We start from the raw sequence: 17,939 nt of genomic DNA on the forward strand, positions 1-17,939 counted from the left end.
TAGAAGAGCTGACTCTAAACCTAAGATTGATATAAGGTGTCAATCTCGAGTCAAATTTAAATATCAAAAGCGACTGACGAATCCAAAGCTACGCCACGTCATAAAACGACTCGACTCGAATTTGCAGATAATCACATGTTCTTAGCAAGACGCCAATACGTTTTATTTTTTATAATAATGAACGTAGAAAATTAAGTTAAATATTGGATAATATTTTATAAAATTTTTCACTCAGTGTAAGACGTTTCAACAGGACAAGGGTCCAAGCCGCAGCGCTTAGCGGACATTTGATTTTTTCGCCTCGAAACATGTACCTCTGCTGAAGTGGCCTGCGATTAGTCCAAATCTTGATACAATGGAGATTCTCTGCAGCATTCTTAGCAAGTAAATTTACGAAGGTGGACGCCAATTAGACATCCTATTGCAGCTCGAAACGGCAATTAAAAAAATGAGCAAAAATCGACCTCAGTGTCTAATTTGATGCCACGATAATATTCGTCAAAATAAAAACGTAGCATACACGCTATTAGGTGTTGGTTCCTTAACACTGAATTTTATATTAGTTTTGTCCCATATGACCATTTTCTTCTACGATCTTCAAAAAGTTAAAATTTCAACAATAAACAGCTGAACTAAATTCTTAAACATTTTCTATTCGAACGCTTTGTTTTCTTAGCTTATTTTAAGGTTAAGAATAATTTACATTGATAGTTTTATGATAAACTAAAACCCATTTGCTCAATGTCCAAAGAGCTATTTCGCTCAGTGTAGCTACATGTCTCTAATTGGTAACGGAATGCAGGGAGATTGGGTGCAATACCGTAAATTCGCAATTCGAGGTCGGTATAAGTCTTACTTTAATAGCGTTCAAATCATTTTTGGCTTAAGGTTTTTTTATTATTTATTTTAATGAGGGCATACATATTTGATTTTCTAGATTCCGTTATTTGTGGTTTATTGTCGAACCGTTTTCTATTTGTTTCAAAATTTTATTTTCGAAAATAAATCGATATTTTAAATTTTATTTTCTTAGTGTACATAAATTGAGTAGTCGAAAAAGTCTTTTCGTATTTCTATTCAAACTTCAACTTATTTTTTTTTATTTAAATTAAATTTTTGAATAAAAAAATACTGGACATTTCGCTTTTTTTCGCCTTTCTAACTATATATAACCCCTTAAGACTGGAAGTGTTGCTTTCACCCATCATCTGTAACTCTTCCACAAAAATATGGCGCTTGAACCTTTCCGCATTCCTCTCTCACAAAAAGTAGTTGAAACAAAATTTCAGCAAACAAATCACAGACACACCCATAACAACAACAAACAACAATAGTGCTCAATAATTATGAGTGTGTCACCCGTCAATTAATTGCAAAACAACTTGTGGCTTGAGCTAGCTTTAAAATTGAACGCATACACGTGTTTAATTTCCCAGTTGTGTGGTTTGTAATTGAATTTGGCGTCCAAAAAGCGCGTGTGTACAAAAAACGTTAAACTATTGCTAAATATTTTACATGAAAATAACGGCAATACGGTTGAAAAAGTTAATCAACACTTGGCGTCAATGAAAGTGTGGTGTTTTTGTTGATGTCGGTAGCCCCGACGCTGCAGTTGTCATTGATGAGCCCTCAAATCTACGCGCAGCAAATGACAACTGACACAACCCATCCAAATGCAAACCCTTACACGCACACATACATACACATGTATATATATGTGTGAATATGTACGGTATATTGAAACTGAAGTGACGCCTATGGAAATGCGCTGAAATTCAATTTGAGCGACACAATGCGCTAAAAACAGACGCTTTTTCATCACCTGGCAAACTCGAAATATAAGGAGGGTGCTTTAGACAGGGTCACCAGAGCTGTTGTATAATTCTTGCATTGATATTTTTGGAACCGCTATTTGGAATGTTTGGAGTTCTTAGCGGATTTATTGTCTGAAATTCGCGAAGTATGGACTGCTTAGTGGATCCGTTAAAGTTTAAGGTTTCACGCAGGTTCACTTATCAGCGGAATTGTTTCAGATACTTTTTCAGAATCTCTTTTAAAGTCTGTCCCCTCCAAGTATTGTCGTCAACTTCTGTTTGATGAACGAAATGACGAATGTAATATTATATTTGTGTGAATTTGCTTCAGTATTAGTCGATCTGCTCTAATGTTCCATTCATGTAATATAATCGCTATATATCCGTCTGTGTATATATATTTTGAGCGCGGTTTCACACACAATATGCAGGCGAGTATAATTAAATTTGGAAAAGAGAAATTTCACACCGACTCTGTCAAATCGCTTTCAATGCGTATTTAAATTTGACGCTTCCCATGCAACAGCCACACCGAAACAACAGCGCTAAATCAGGGAAATGGCTTTTATTACGCAAATCGAAATTAACTAAACAGCGAGCGCTTGCAGAATAATTAATTCAAGCTTTCTGATGAAATTGGTGGAATAAATAGCCAGACAGGCGTATAATCGTATAATTGATTTAACAGGAAAATTTCGCATATGTTTCAGGGTTGTGCAATAATATTACGAGGGTTGCTTTGTAAACTTCTGGTCGAACCTTAGAACGATTGATTCAAATGTTTTAATTCTTATTTTGATTAATTTTCCAAAATTTTTGTCAAGATCGATTGAGAGTCTTTTTGTTCATACAGTTGATACTTTTATAAATATTTTACTAGATTCTCTTTATAGATTCTTTTTTCATCATTGGTCATTGTACGAAGAATATCTTCTATTTTGAGAACATAATTTTCCTACTGAGCGTACTATACGCAATACCATCACCAAACTTGAGATCCAGCTTTCAAGAAAATATAGTAGCCAAAGCTGAGTCTACATGAATACTGTGGAGAGTCCATTCGACGCCGTTGAATGCAACTCGGACTAATATATGGAGCAACTTTGTGCATTTTACGTCGAGTTCTTATATTGAAAGTGCAAAAAACACAGCTTATGTAAAAACTAAAGACGCTCAACCTCTTAAATGTCATCGCTTCGCTCTGTGGGCCAAATTTTGTTCAGCAATGAGACGCATTTCCGCCTCAATGGGTACGAAAAGCCACCTGAAGAGATTCAGGAACTGCCATTTCATCTAGAAAAAAACACGGTTTGGTGTGTTTTTTGGGAGGAATCATCGGTCCATATTTTTCACAAATGATGCCGGTGAGAGCTGTCAATGGTGATCGTTATCGCGCCATGATAATAGACTATTACATGCCTGAAATTGCTGTTCGTGATCTCGACGATATCTTGTATCGCCACTTCCCACACATCGTTTCAATCAATGGATTTATTGAGCGAACACTTCCGTGAGCAGATAATTTCACGTTTTAGGTCGGTCGATTAGCCACCAAGTTCGTCACACTGTGATATCACACTAATGTCTATGCGGACAATCCCACTTCAATTCAAGCCTTAGATCAAAACATCAGGCGTGCCATTCGAAGAGTCGTCAAAACTTGAACTCAACGGTTGGACCATCTGAGATGAAGCCGCTGTCAGTATTTGAAAGGGATAATCTTTAAAAATTCCGAAATATGTTCTTTCGAATGATAATAAACTTTTCTCATTAAATTTGAAATTTCTGTGTTTTTTTTTCTTTAAAAAAGTAGGGAACCTCGAAATGGATCCTTCTTTAAGTATGTATGTATATTCATTAGTATTAAAAAAATTGTTTTTGATAACCGGTTGCGTCTTTTAAAGCAATTACAATATAATATATTAATATATACTGATATTTTGTAATATTAATCGTTAACAATTGTCTGATAAAGTTTCCAGCACATCTCTGTGGTTTGAAAATAATGTTAAATTAACCATTCAACACCGTTATTAAACCCATTTTATATTCCAAAATCATTCATATAGATTTCACAGTTAAGATTTTCCACAGCCGAACACCGTTAAACACATACAAACGCAATTTGCGCGCATGTGACCATCACCACATTTTTGTGGCGGCAGTTCAGCCATAAATTTGCGTTCAATTGCCACAATTTTGAACCGATGACACGCCATTTGAATAAATTAAAGTCGCATAAAAGTGATCAAATAAAAGTTATAAATAAATGAAGTGAACTTATGTAAAATGGATTGCACACGACAATGCGCGAACAATGCGGCTTATCATCACTTATCAAAAATCTCTATGACCATGTAATATGCCATAATATTTCCATTGCCAGCGCAATTTAGAAACTTAATAAACTTTCGATAGGCAACGAACCGAGCCCGAGTAGAGCAGCAGCAGCAGCAGCGGGGCGCCTGCCACCGACCCGCTCGTCTAATGCCCAAACAATGGTTGACGATGAGAAGGACAACAAATAAAAATCGCTGGTGCAAAAAACGAGGAAACGAGGAAATGGATAAAATTTGTTGCCATTTTGAATGGCATCACTCGACCACAACAATTTTTCATTACTTTTACGATTCCCCAGTTGATCATTTCAGCCAGCGCCAGCAGCGGCAACACCAGGCAACGGGGGTCCGACAAACGACAACCCCGCTAAGCCGGCGAGCCCGACGCAAATACGTTGACAGCAGCTGCAGCCACAACATTCGGAGGGAAAACAAGAAAATTATAGTTAAGCAATAGCGAGAGTCGTAACAATAGCACTCGGGTTGGCCCCGACCACCGCAATCAAGTAGGTGGCGTCGGGTATTGGGGTCTGTATGAGTATGTGGTGGCCTTGGAATGGCAGAGCGCAGCCTGTATTTGGCATTTGGTTGACTTTTAACAAAAGCCAGTTGGAACTTTTCATAGTTTAATGGCTCTTCTCCTTTCATGGCGGTGACTTAACTAACAAATAAAATGGACTAAACGAAAGCAGAAAGCGCGAGCGAGCGACCGAGAGAGAGGAGCGCAGTGTAGAGCGAAATAAATGTATAAAATATAAACATAAAATACTGGCGATTTGCGAAATTCAATTTGGTCAAGTATTCGCTGGTATGGGTGCGTGAAGAACGGCTGGGTATCTGAATTTTTTAGTTGCGAGTCGAGTTAAAATTTATTGGACATTTAGAGTTTATAACCTCGCTAACACATTAAGCAATGAATGGAGTGGCGGGTCAGTTGGCTTGAGCAGAAATGTGCCTTAACTTATGCTCCTTGAAGTCGCAGTGACCAGCTGGCGTGGTGGTGCTTTTTATTGCAGCAGACAAAAGGATTGGCCTTTGCATGTTTTGGGCAGTTTTTGGATGTGCGAAGTTTCGTGCGTCCTTCTATAGATAATATGCATGCCGTTTATAGATCTGCTAGATGTTTAGCTTGGTTTTTAGTGTTGTTGTGTTAACATCAGAGCAACGACTGCATTTCATGGAATACTTTTATCAGAAGCTAATGAATAGAAAGTTTCTGCTGGTTGGTTCGGAACATTATTCGTAAATATCGTTTAAAAATATATATTTGTAGATTCTTATGTTTTAAGATTGATGGTATACAATACTGTGTTCACATTCTGGAATTTGTAAAATACTAGCATATCTTTTTCTGGGATTACATAGAGATTATTTAACGATTGACTTTAAAGCGTCAGTATTATTGTGAGATTTACTTAAAAATAATAAAATTATTACAATTTAGTACAGATTCAGAGGGAGAAATACCCAAATATCATCATCGAAATCGAAGACAAAACGCTGAGAAACATTTTCGATCCATTTATTCGAACGCAAAAAAATGGCGGCAAAACTGAAAATTGACGAAGAAAAATCGAGAATCGTGAGAACTTGCGAAGAATACTACAGGGTCTTAGTGTACATGCCTATGTTGGATACACTCAGCCTACATTTGATGACGCGCTTTTCTAGAGAAGCATTGGATGAATTTCAACTGAGTTTACTGCTTTCAGAATAAGTATGTGCTTTGAAAACCAAATAAATGGAAAATGTTATTGACTGCTTAATGGATAGATTCGAAAGCCTTTTGGATAATGACAACCTCGTGCGACGTTTGAAGCTCAAAGGTGAACTTGATCATTGGCAGTGCCAATGGGGAAACTATTTCTGGATCCGCCCCTCCTTTAGTATGAACAATTTTATTCCTCAAACAGTAGTTTAGTAATATAAGTTGTAAAATTTTGTGAAGGAAATCATGAAACTTACATAACTTAGTTCTCTAAGTGTGAGCTCTTAAATGTAAAGGGAACGCCCTCCGCCTAATGATTTTCTAGTTTTTTCTTATTATCAAATAGAAAAATTTGTATCTCGCTTTTAACTATTTGAAAAAAATTTTTGTTCTGTGAATTTTGTAGGAAATTGAATGCTCTTCAATAAAGGTCTACCCGGTTTTTTCATGTAAAGCTACAAGCTACGGTTGAATTTGGATTATTTTTAGGAAAACAAGTTTTTTCTAATGCATTTTGTAACTCACCGACCCTAATATAAATATATATGTATGTATGTATGCCAATGTGTCACTCAACGAGTGCATCATTAATATTTATTTAAAAAATATTTGCTCGTTGTTGTGTCACCCAAAAGGAAAAATAGGAAAATGTGTATTGTCTGTCGGTTGGAAGACAAATAAATGGAAATTCAAGTATTATTGTTAGAAAAACGTTATTATTTGTATGGAAAACTAAATGGTGACATTAACACGCCTAACATGAAATGTTCACTATTCTTTAGCATTTCATAATGGAGAGACTTACGTTTAGTAATCGTTCAACTTTATTACGAAAATTCACGTTCTGTAAAGAATGAACATTATCGGCCTTCTGAGCGTAATATTCGCAACACCATCACCTATCTTGAGACCCAGCATTCATTATTGGACAATATTCGACCGAATAGACCTCGATAAGCACACAGTAAAGAAAATATAGCAGCCTTAGCTGAGGGTGTACATGAAGACCGTGGAGAGTGAATTCGGTACCGTTTGCAGCAACTTGGACGGACGTATGGAACGACTTGGCACCTTTTTCGTCGATATTGTAAATTGAAAGCGTACAAAATATAGCTTTTGGAAGAGCTGAAGTCGCTCGACCTTCCCAAGCGACATTGCTAGGCTCTATGGCTCTGGAAAGTTCCCAGAAGATCCTACGTTTTCCAGCCAAGTCCTTTTCAGCGATGAAGCTCTCAGAAAATAAATGCCATGAATGGTCTTTGGAATGATAACAAACATTCCCCATCAAATTTGAAGTTTCTGTGTTTTTACTTTAAAAGAATATAACACACATAAAAAAATTTCCGTACAAAAACTTAATTTTTATCGAACAGAGTGTATGACATACATATGTATGTACATACATATATATTATATAATAAGCTATAACGGTCCGATAAATTGTTCGAAAATTTTACCGTTGCCTTGAGCAATAATTTTCAAATTTAAAAAAAGTTGTTCATACAAAAGGTTCCATTTTAATTGTTCAGTTTGTATAACAGTTGTATGCTATAGTGGTCCGCTATTGGCGATTCCTGCTGTTGGGAAGAAACGGATTTGTGCAAAATTTCAAATCGATATCTCGAAACTGGGGACTAGTTCGCATATAAAAAGATGGTCAGACAGACAGATGGACATGGGTAAATCGGGCCAGCTTTATATTTTATAAGGTCTCCGTTGTTTCCGTCTGGGTGTTGCAGGCTTTATGACAAGCTCAGCATACGTACATATGTATTCAGGTATAAAAAGTATTCTCGATAATCTTTTTATCAATGTGGGTGATTCACAGAAAAGCTTTTTCAAGTGAACAAAAACGAGATTTCATAAAATATATAAAAATTATCTGTGGAATATATAATTTATGATCTATTATTTATAGCTTTACGCTTTAAACTAAAAAGGATAAATCTCAATGTTTCATATATGAATTTATACAAATTATGCTAGGAACACTAAAGTAGTGAGGCCAAAGCCTGCGCAACCTCAAGCCCATACTCACTATTTGTGTACTTAACTATATGTATGTATGGGTAAGTAAACACATGTATTGTGTCGTTGTGATTTCATTGCTACAACAAATATTTGAAAAAAAGGAATTAAGACAAATGTAAATATATTACGGCTGCGATAAGATAAGCAGCCTAAAGAAAACAAATTAAATGACAATGACAGTTACTAAACAAACAAAACCGGCTGGCAAAACAAATAGAGCAGCAATAGGGATGCGATGAAGTTCGTTTTAAGGGGGAAATATAATAAATTTTAGGAGCATTTTTGTGTTTTGCGCAAATTTACGGACCGTTTAAGTGCTGACAAAGGAAAATGTTCACAATAAAACTGAGTTCGGTTTTCTGCTAGTAGAAGAGGTTAAGTACATGAGAGTGAGCATATTTGATAGGAAAACATTTGTTAAATTACTTTAAAACCGCGCGTATTTAGTTTCCATTTCTCTCTATCTATTTTTATGTTGCAAGAATATTTAATCTTTTAAGTAATTACTTCAATCTTTAAATATTTTCACACTGCTACATGAAATATTGAGTTTATGGCATACTCTATAAATGAAGTGCGTTCATACTTGCCGACTCTTAATCTAGTTTGATAGATATGTGAGAACTTTTTCCTAAATACACATACTTATATTGAAAGCACGATTGGTTCCATAATCACCAAACTTCTTTGAAAAAAAGGCATCGCGTTCACATCTATGAAACTATGCTTTCACACTACCAGGATGTCATGAAACATATTTATTATTACCGGCGATGAGTATTGGATCTATGCTTACGCCCCGAAAGCAGACGATATCGTGGCAAAGGTGAGCAGAAGTAAAAAACAGATAAAAATCAAAATTATGTTGACAATTTTCTTCGAATAACGAATTTCTTCCGATCTTCCTCCGATTCGGTCAAACCGTCAACAAGGAATATCTGCTGGCTGTTCAGCAAACTCAAGCGATCGTCTAAAAGGAAGTCAAACCGGAAATTAACTTTAACAACTGTTAGGAGGATTGGAAAATACGTTGGCATAAGTGTATTGTGGCCAACGGGCATTACTTAGAGGGGAAGGTCAAAGATTAGGAGAATTAATAAACACTTTAAATTACTATTTTTTACTCATAGTAGTATTTCCAATAGTGTAATTACGATCACTTAACATACCCAATTATGTATTAAAATAAAATTTATTACCTACAACCGCTACAACCTTTCTAAAATATCCTTCCTATAGTATTAAACCAAGTACACCCTCTTCTTTTGTACCATGTTCTATTAAAATTCGGAAGGACTTCTAAAGCTCTGAGTGGCGTAAAATACATATGTTTTCCGAATTATCTAGTGTGGCCTTAATGATTGGGTAATTGTCAGATAGATTTTTACTGGGTTAAAGTTTTTATATATTACATATATTCCGACAGAAGTTAGAACTGAGCTTGTTTGCTCTTCATTTATTTTATTTTGTTCGAAACAAGAAAGCGAAATTTACACAGTTTCTAGTAAGTCTTATTATCTTGGACCTTATCTGATCAAGTTTGACCCGAATTGGTGCATCTAACATCAGCTGTACTCGCAAATCAAAACGAATTTTCACATCGAAAAAAATTGAAAAACGAGTTTATTTGAATTTTTGTGTTTTCAATGAAATCATGTCAACGAAATTTTTAAAAATTTAGCGGAAATGTGGAATCTACTTTATAATAAACACATTATTCAGTAAATATCGTGAAGTCATCGAAAATATGTCTCTTGTGAGTCGAGTAGAGATGCTTGGCAACATAAATAACTAAGAGGATCCTGAGTATGTATGTATGTATGTATGTATATTCATTAAAGTATCATTGGTAGAGACATGACATAGTATGACTGTCAAAAAATTTTGCAAATGGCACTTCAAATATCAGAACCGAATTCCAGCCAAGGCTTATAGTAAGTGCATGGAAAATTGGAAAATTCCAAAGCATAATGTTTGTATGGGCTCAGGAACCTACATACATACATAGTATATACTTTGAAGATGTACTTTTTGGTAGTCCGAGTAATATTTGATTTGATGATATTAGATTATACATACTTACATATCTGTATACATATGTATATGTATATCTAATAAATTTCATATTTTTAATAAATAGAACCTAGTTGTTAATAATTGAGTACAATTTAGTCAAGATTCGCTTTGCCTTTTCTCAATAACACCAAGAAATCCAAATATGTAATTGTTAAAAAAAATAAAAAAGTGATCCAAAAATACATGCATTCCATACATATTTTTCACATTTTCTATAGAAAGCTTCAATAAGCATAAGTACTGAGTTTACAAAAAAATTTTGGAAGCAATGTAATATATTCTCGCCAGCAAAGTAGGGTGCATCCTGCTCAATCCCAGATGATAGATTACAATTTAACACACTCAGCACTACCAAAAACAATAGAGCAGGCCTTACGAACGAAATCAGCACGACCTCTTGCCTTCGGGCCAATTAAACGCCTTAACTAAATTATTTTGAATGCGTTTCTAATGTGTCATTAAAAGCTTTAAATTGTTTATGGCAGAGGCGATTGGTGCCAGCCAAAGGGGCGGCGACTGCATGTGACGAACGAAACGGCATAATTTACGCGCCAAACGCAACAAAACAATTAGCGCGGCGCGCTCAGCTAATAAATGAAAAAGCAAATAAACTTTGAAACACATAATATTTTCATTCTATTTCAATTAAGTGTGAAATGCCTAACAAGCACAGTATTAAGAAAATATTTATTTCCTTTTGTTCTTCATAAAAGCAGTTCTTATGCTTTTATGCCCTGCCAGTATTAGCTGCGGCTAACTAAATATAAAAAAATAAACAATAACAATGTGAAAAATTTGTTAAAAATAATTAAAAGAGGAAGCCAACGTGACCGAAAAAACACGCTAGGGGAAAAACAAAAATTAGTATTTGTGGCGCAGGGCAGCGCAAGTGGCAAGTCGTAAATGTGTGAAATGAACTGTGGCACATAAAGAATTTCACACCAATAAACAAGTGTTAGGACCATATGTTAATGCACATGTGTGTTTGGATGTGTGTGTGCGTAAATGAGCTGCCGCGTGGGGCGCGCGAAACCGAAGGGGGCCGGTAATAAGCTAAACAATCGCCGAAATGCGACGACAAACAAGCAAATAGCTGAAGCTGAAGGCCAACAAGCGCACCAGCGAGCATGCACATGTTCATGCGCTCGCTTAATGCGGAGCTATATGAGACCGCGCTTCCGCTTGGCAAACAAAAATATTAAGAATTCGTGTGTTTTTTTTCAGCTCTTCATTAAGTAGAAATACAGTGCCAGTTTGATCGATCGCAGCAGCCCGCGCGAGTGCGGGAAGCGGTGGGGCCCCCATTCAAACACACACACACACAAACATTAATTGTATTATATGTGTGGCGGTGTATTAATTTTGTGCGCGTTGATTTGTAGCGCTCGCGCGCTGCAGAGGCGAGAAATATGACGTGACACGCGCTAATCCCGCCCGCCTTTGGAGATGATTAATGTGCCGAAAAGCGTTTTCAAATTTATTCAATTTCATACACATCTCTAAGCTGCTTGAATATGCAGCGTTCAGCATTCAGCGTTTATTGTTTTTGTATGTGCCTTTCCATTTTCAATTGTCTCTGTGTGTGTGATTATGAACTTATTCATTTTCGGCACATTTGTCGCTGCGGCGGCGGGACAAGTGTCGGCGGCTGCGCTAATTTTCCTTTCAATTTATGCTTTTTAATTTTATTTCTCCATAATTTTTTTTGTTCTAATAAATTTCGTGGAATTTCGAGGCATCTCAGCGCCAAAGAAAACAGTGCGTGGCGCAATTCAAAAGCTGAAGGTGAGCACAGATCCACACCAACACAAAGAGATATTCATAAATCAACAGCAAGCGACAACAATGCGTGGCGCGGTGAGATTCAGGGAAAGGCGAAGAATGATTTTGGAAAGCGCACAGCGTGTCGCCGCCGCCGCTGTAATGTGTAAGATCCACTTTTAAATAAGAAAAAAGCAAATAAATAAAATGTCATTGGAAAATAATCAAATCTTTATAGACGCCTAAAAAACTATTCATATGCCTGCATGTGTGTGTGTGTTGTTGTGTTGGTGCTCCTACTAAATCAGCTATGAAAGTAAATTCTCCAATTAATCGGCGGCTGCTTGTGCTTCCCCATTGTATGCACTCCCAGTTAATTTGGCCTGGGCGGCGCTCAAGTGACTCAATTAAGTGCCACAGCAGCAAGCCAGCCGCACAAACAACAAATTCTAAGAGATCCGGTGCATTTGTTGTGCCACTCGATACAGCCGTATCAATGGTGATATCTTCATGTGTGTGCGTGTGTGTTTGATGTGCACATATTTGTTTTGTTTTTGTTGTGGCTGCAGTTACGGTGTGTTGAGTGTAACGCCAGGCAACAGCACGAAAACAAATAAACGCTCGAATGCATTCGAGTGAAGAGCCAAGCATTGAACAGTGTTTGACCGCCTAAAACTAATTGGCTGTCAGAAATTAAAAAACAAAAAATATTAAATGAAATATTTGAAATTGCTTAATTTATACCTCTCTATGCTTGTTAAAAGAAGTCGTGCTTTTATCTTCGTAAAAAGACACGTACGGATTTATGGTGACGACGAAGTGGAATTTTGTCACTTTCAATACAGCTCTGGGTCACGAAAGGGTATTTTATAGTAATGCCACATGACTTTAAGTTACACCTGATTTTAAAGCGTGATCCCGCTATGCCTTTCGGCGAGTGTAGAAACAAATATTGTATTTTTTGCATTATCGAATTAGTTATTTCTGGACCAGAGTGAGATCAAATTTAAGATATGCTCGTATCTTGTGGGAGCAATTCGCTGGGATGAAGCTTCGTCGATTATTAAAGGTTCATAATTGGTTTTAAATACCCAAATTTCTACTTCTTCATTTGATTTCTTTGAGAAATACATCGGCTTTGACGAATTCTTCAAGATAAAAGTGGTACAAAGCCAACAAAGACGGTCGAGAGATTGGCGATCTTCGAATTTTTCAACTAGTGAAAAGGTTTAAAAGATGACAATTGATGATTTTAGATACGAAAATAGTTCGTGCTCGAGTCATCCCGATGAAGCTGAAATTTTTTTCAAAAAGTGTACCGTAAAAATACTACTTTGGACATGATCGATCGTGCGAATTTCGATCCCACATTCGTGGAGAGCATTATAAATGAGACATAGATTTATGAGCTTGACATACAAACAAGTCGACAATCATCGGAATGGAGGGGAAAAACGAGCCGAAACCAAAGAAAGTCAAAGCCACTTAAAAATCAAGGTGAAGCTCTTGGTTTTTTTTCGATAATCGTGATTTGGTGCATTATAAGCTTGTTCCGAAGGGACAGACGATCAATAAGGAATTCTATTCGACCGTATTGAGACGATTATGAGAGAACATCAATCGAAAACGACAAGAATTGGGGAAGAGCAATTAATGGATTTTACACGATGTTAATTCACCATCGCATGGAACCACGATTTTAACCGAATTTAAAGCCAAACCTGCAATGTATACCATCGATCAACTCTCTTATTCATCAGGTTTGCTTCCGTGTGAAGTTTTATTGTTCCCCAAACTGAAATTGCCGCTCCGTGGATCCCGTGTTCAGTCGATCGAAGACATAAAACAAAATTCGTTGAAGAAGCCGGAAGCCATCCTAAAAAGTGCTTATGACAAATGTTTCGAGGACCGAAAAAATCGTTGACCTAAGTGTATTATATCTTGTGGGGAATAATTTGCATTTATTTACAATTTCCGGGTACTTTTTGTCACAATGTAGATAGAGTAATAATATTTACATTATTATAAAAAGTTGTAAGGCAAGTACTTAATTAATACTTTTTTGTAAGCATTCGATATTGCGCGTTTTCGTAAATTAGAATTTCCTCCGCTGTAATGCCACTTCGACCCACCGTGCAGCTGGCTTCTTGTGCGCTGCTAACATTGCATCGACATGCAGCAGGCCATAAATTAAAACAACCAACACATTTTGCTCTATTACAACGATTACAACAACATTAAAGACGAGCAGTAAGTGTGAGCGTATGATTTTGATATTGCACTTTTCCTGCCTTTTATTAATGTTTACAGAAAGGTAGGCAGGCAGGCAGACAGGCACTTTGAAGCTGTTGGCATGGCAGCTAAAGATGTGCCCAACCACAAAAACAAATAAATACCACACAGCACACACACACACACATGCATGCATTTATCGATGTGTATTTATACAAATATCTATTTAGTGATTGTGTGCGCTCACCAACAGCGTGTGGCACAACAAATGCCAACAGCAAACACCTTTGAAAACAAACAAACAACACGTGAATTACGTTCGATCGGCGCTGCTGCGAGAGGAGGGGCTGATGCGCGGCAATTGTGAGAAGGGACACATGTACACATGTACAGCGCTTCAGCTGCCAACAAGAACAACAACAAATACTTAGTGTAGTCTTTATTTATTTATTTACGAGAGTGTGGCATCACTTACTTAATAGACACATGAGTTGGTAGACATGTGTGTGTGTACGTGTGTGAGTTTAAGTAGTTTGTATGGACAATTGATTAGGATTAGGCGACAAATACGTTGTACACTACTTACCAGGTGGTCCCGCTGGACCTGGTGGCCCCTCAATGATGCCGGTGGGAAATTCGTCACCCTTAATGGTCGTCGTAAGACCTCGATCACCGCGGTCACCTTTGTCACCCTGCAAAGGACACAATGAGAATAAATATAAACATTTTTTAAGACAATTACATTGGCAGCAGGTTGCACATGCCTCAACATACTCAACTTAAGCGCACACGTGTGTGTGTGTGTTTGGTTGAATCTTTTTGAGTATGTCTCTGAGTCTTCTCACGAGTTAAGAGCGCACGCACACAAGGAATTAAGTGTAAAATAAGCAAATGTCTAAACATGCAACATAAACAAATGATAAGTGATGTGACAGTCCTGCGTCCGACCACTCAGCCAACAAGTCAGCGACCGCACGCATCACATACCGAGTAACAACTCTCTGCCATTTCGCCTTTGTAGCGCTATCTGCCGCTGCGCCAGTCCGGCTCTGCAACTGATGCGCGCACTCGTCGGCACTTTTGGGTTGAGCGCAGACACATAAATATCCGTTTTGATAGGATAATAGTGTACAGTTGTTGTTGTTGTTTGTTCAGAAAATAGGAAAATGGCAGTATAAAAACCGAAGCGAGGTGATATAAGCGAAAACAAAAGCCTGTATAAATAGAAAATGAATAGGCACTAACGAAGGAAACAACGCCTGCAGCTGCAACACGGTGTAGGATGCCACACAACGGCTTTCTCTCCGTTCACAATGTGCGTGCGAAGGATGCGTGCATAAATTGACCCTTGACAACTTATTTGCTTTGAAATATTAGATACTTAATAGCGTTATTATTTGTGCGACACAAGTTTCTAATGCAAACAGCGGTTAATGCACACACATACACAACATAAATAATGCCACTTGAGTGTTTATATACATGTATGTATGTGTGCTTTTAGTGCTATCGGTCCAATCATTAATTCAACAGTATCCTTTTAATGTGCATGAAATATGCCTCTTGCAACATCAAAATAAATTTTGTTGTTTTCGATTAGTGACTTACGCTCAACTGTTGTTCTCACGAAATGGCTGATAAAAGTTTTGAGATTTTGCGATTTCATTAATCAATCCTATAGCAATATACTTATACTCGTACAAAAATAACTATTTTGGATGGCTTTCAATGAAAGATCAAAAAGTGGGGTGAAATGCTCTCACAGTTTGTCTTTACCTTAGATGATATACTATAACTAGATATCATGAACCGTCCTTACATTTTTATCAAAGAGAATGTGAACTCTTTCAGCCTTAACAAGAAGCTCAATAGTTGTGACCACAAGGTTCTTCCATATTAAAGTTGCATGGGTCTCCGACTCGCTCCTCACATCACATTAGGATGGGAATGAATAGGTGCGACTTCCTGCATCCTGGCGCTGGAACTATTGCCCTCATGCGAACGCAGTAAGTGTTGTTCAGCAACCAGCAGTTGTGGAGCTGCGAAAGCCTTGGCCAAGATTGGAATGCAAAAGGTCCATGGAGCTACTAGCAGCTTTAAAGCAATCTCTGCCTATGAGTTCAAATAGCTACTGATACTTGAGTGCAGAGAACGACTGAATAGTCTAGCGGAACGCAACCAATTGCACCGCATGTCAGTGCCGAATCCCAAAGGTAAAGCAGGGAATAAACTGGCTGATGAGCTCGCCGGCTCCGCAGCATTCACTAACACGGTAGGTCCTGAATCCTTCATCGCGGTGGGTTCACATAAAAGAGCTGCTCCGCAAGGTAGAAGGTGCAACTCAAAGGCATGCGCTATTACAAATAGCTAATGCAGGGTTACAACCTCAGTGGATATAAAGATGCAATCAACATCCCTAGGTACAATATCAGGCTACTTGAAGCATTCTACATTGGGCACTGTAAGCTGAAGAAGCATTTATATAACATGGGCCTAATTTCTTATGCAAATTTGCCAGTTCTGCGAAGGTTAGGTTGAAACTCAAGAACACCTGCTAATTGACTGCAAAGCGGTCTACAGACGCAGGATAAAGGCCATTGGATCCATGTTTCCATACAGTGATCACATCGCCTCCACAACACCTCGCAGTATATTGGAATTTATCAATATGCTGGGGCTATATGGTCTTTGTGACTTAGGAGAGGGCACAATAGAGCTAAAGTCGCTGTGAAATCCTCATATATTTATTTTATCTTATCTTATGGAGCTACTAGATCTTCGTTTACATGACCGCAATGATTGGTGTCCTAACTGGACAATGTTCCATTAGCACTCACGCGGTATGGCTAAAGATTTTGGAGGACGAAACTTCTCAAAGTTGCAGGGAAAAGCATGAGGTGAAAATATTTGAAACCTTTTCCTTCGTTGACCAGCTTTTACCAAACTAAGGTTGAAACATCTTGGATGCCATACTTTCTATGAACGCGACGGATTAGATTGGGTAGATAATAGCTGACTCAATAAATTTGTGGCTAGCTCTAGGCGCTTTGTATTTAAATGTATAGTACGGGTTGTTTGATATGTACTTAGAAGTTCTGAGCATTACAACAACAAGCGTCTCTAGCAGTTCAAGTGAGATTACGAAAATCACCTTATTAACCTAACAGAGCCTCAGTGCTACATACGTAATATCTAAAATATTCCAGATATTACAGAGTACCAAAATCTCTTTCGACCTCTGGCACTGCCTACCGAGTCTTTACCAGTCGAAATCTACTTCATAATTTACTTGTTACTCGGTCTGCTTGACGATCTTTTTGGATCCTAGAACTGCTGATGCTTTCGATAGCGTAAAGTCATAGAAATATAATGCAAGGGTTATCCTAATAATAGTGATTACTCAGTGGCTAGAGAAAGTTTGTTTGTTTGTTGATAGCTGATCTTAAGGGATCGCACTTGAACTGCTGTACGTAGTCCCTTGTGAAGCCGTAGAAAATAAGAACTTCTGTGTTCGAACTTATAATTTCCAAAGGCGTTCGATTTCACTTCCACCATTTCGGTGGGATATTAATAAACGAGTGATGGGCGACGACATTGACATAGTAGTTCAGCGAATTAAAAGACAGCGGCTACGCTGGCTAGATCATGTTGTCCGGATGGACGAAAATACTCCAGCTCTAAAAGTATTCGACGCAGTACCAGCCGGGGGAAGCAGAGGACCTGCCTTCGCTTGGAATATCCAATTGGCGCCACGTAGCGAAAAGAAGAAACGACTGGCGGACGGTTGTTAACTTGGCTATAATCGCGTAAGCGGTGTTTACGCCAATTAAGAAGAAGATGGGCTCTCAAGTTTTTATGCTTGACCTTCCAAATGCGGGACAATCAAGAAGGATGTGTTGAATTGTTTCCACCTTGTCCTCTTCCGTATAGCTTCACAGATGGCGTTACAGCATGTACACCAATAGGCCAATTGCCTGT

General features: G+C 37.7%; 2 protein-coding genes across 16 annotated transcripts in view; one reads left to right on the forward strand and one right to left on the reverse strand.

Moving 5' to 3' along the window:
- The window catches only part of LOC125776569 (putative peptidyl-tRNA hydrolase PTRHD1), a 169,047-nt gene that overhangs the window by 39,158 nt on the left and 111,950 nt on the right, over window positions 1-17,939 (forward strand). The gene's annotated exons all lie outside the window — the stretch shown is intronic.
- LOC105225810 (collagen alpha chain CG42342) overlaps window positions 1-17,939 on the reverse strand; it is a 208,451-nt gene that overhangs the window by 37,486 nt on the left and 153,026 nt on the right. For all 15 annotated transcript variants that reach the window (XM_049449487.1, XM_049449493.1, XM_049449494.1 and 12 more), the window contains one exon: window positions 14,548-14,653. In XM_049449487.1, the coding sequence (XP_049305444.1) occupies window positions 14,548-14,653 (106 nt within the window). The remainder of the gene's footprint in view (window positions 1-14,547; window positions 14,654-17,939) is intronic.

This window comes from Bactrocera dorsalis, chromosome 2 (genome assembly GCF_023373825.1).
Source record: "Bactrocera dorsalis isolate Fly_Bdor chromosome 2, ASM2337382v1, whole genome shotgun sequence".
In the NCBI taxonomy this organism is placed as follows: domain Eukaryota; kingdom Metazoa; phylum Arthropoda; class Insecta; order Diptera; family Tephritidae; genus Bactrocera; species Bactrocera dorsalis.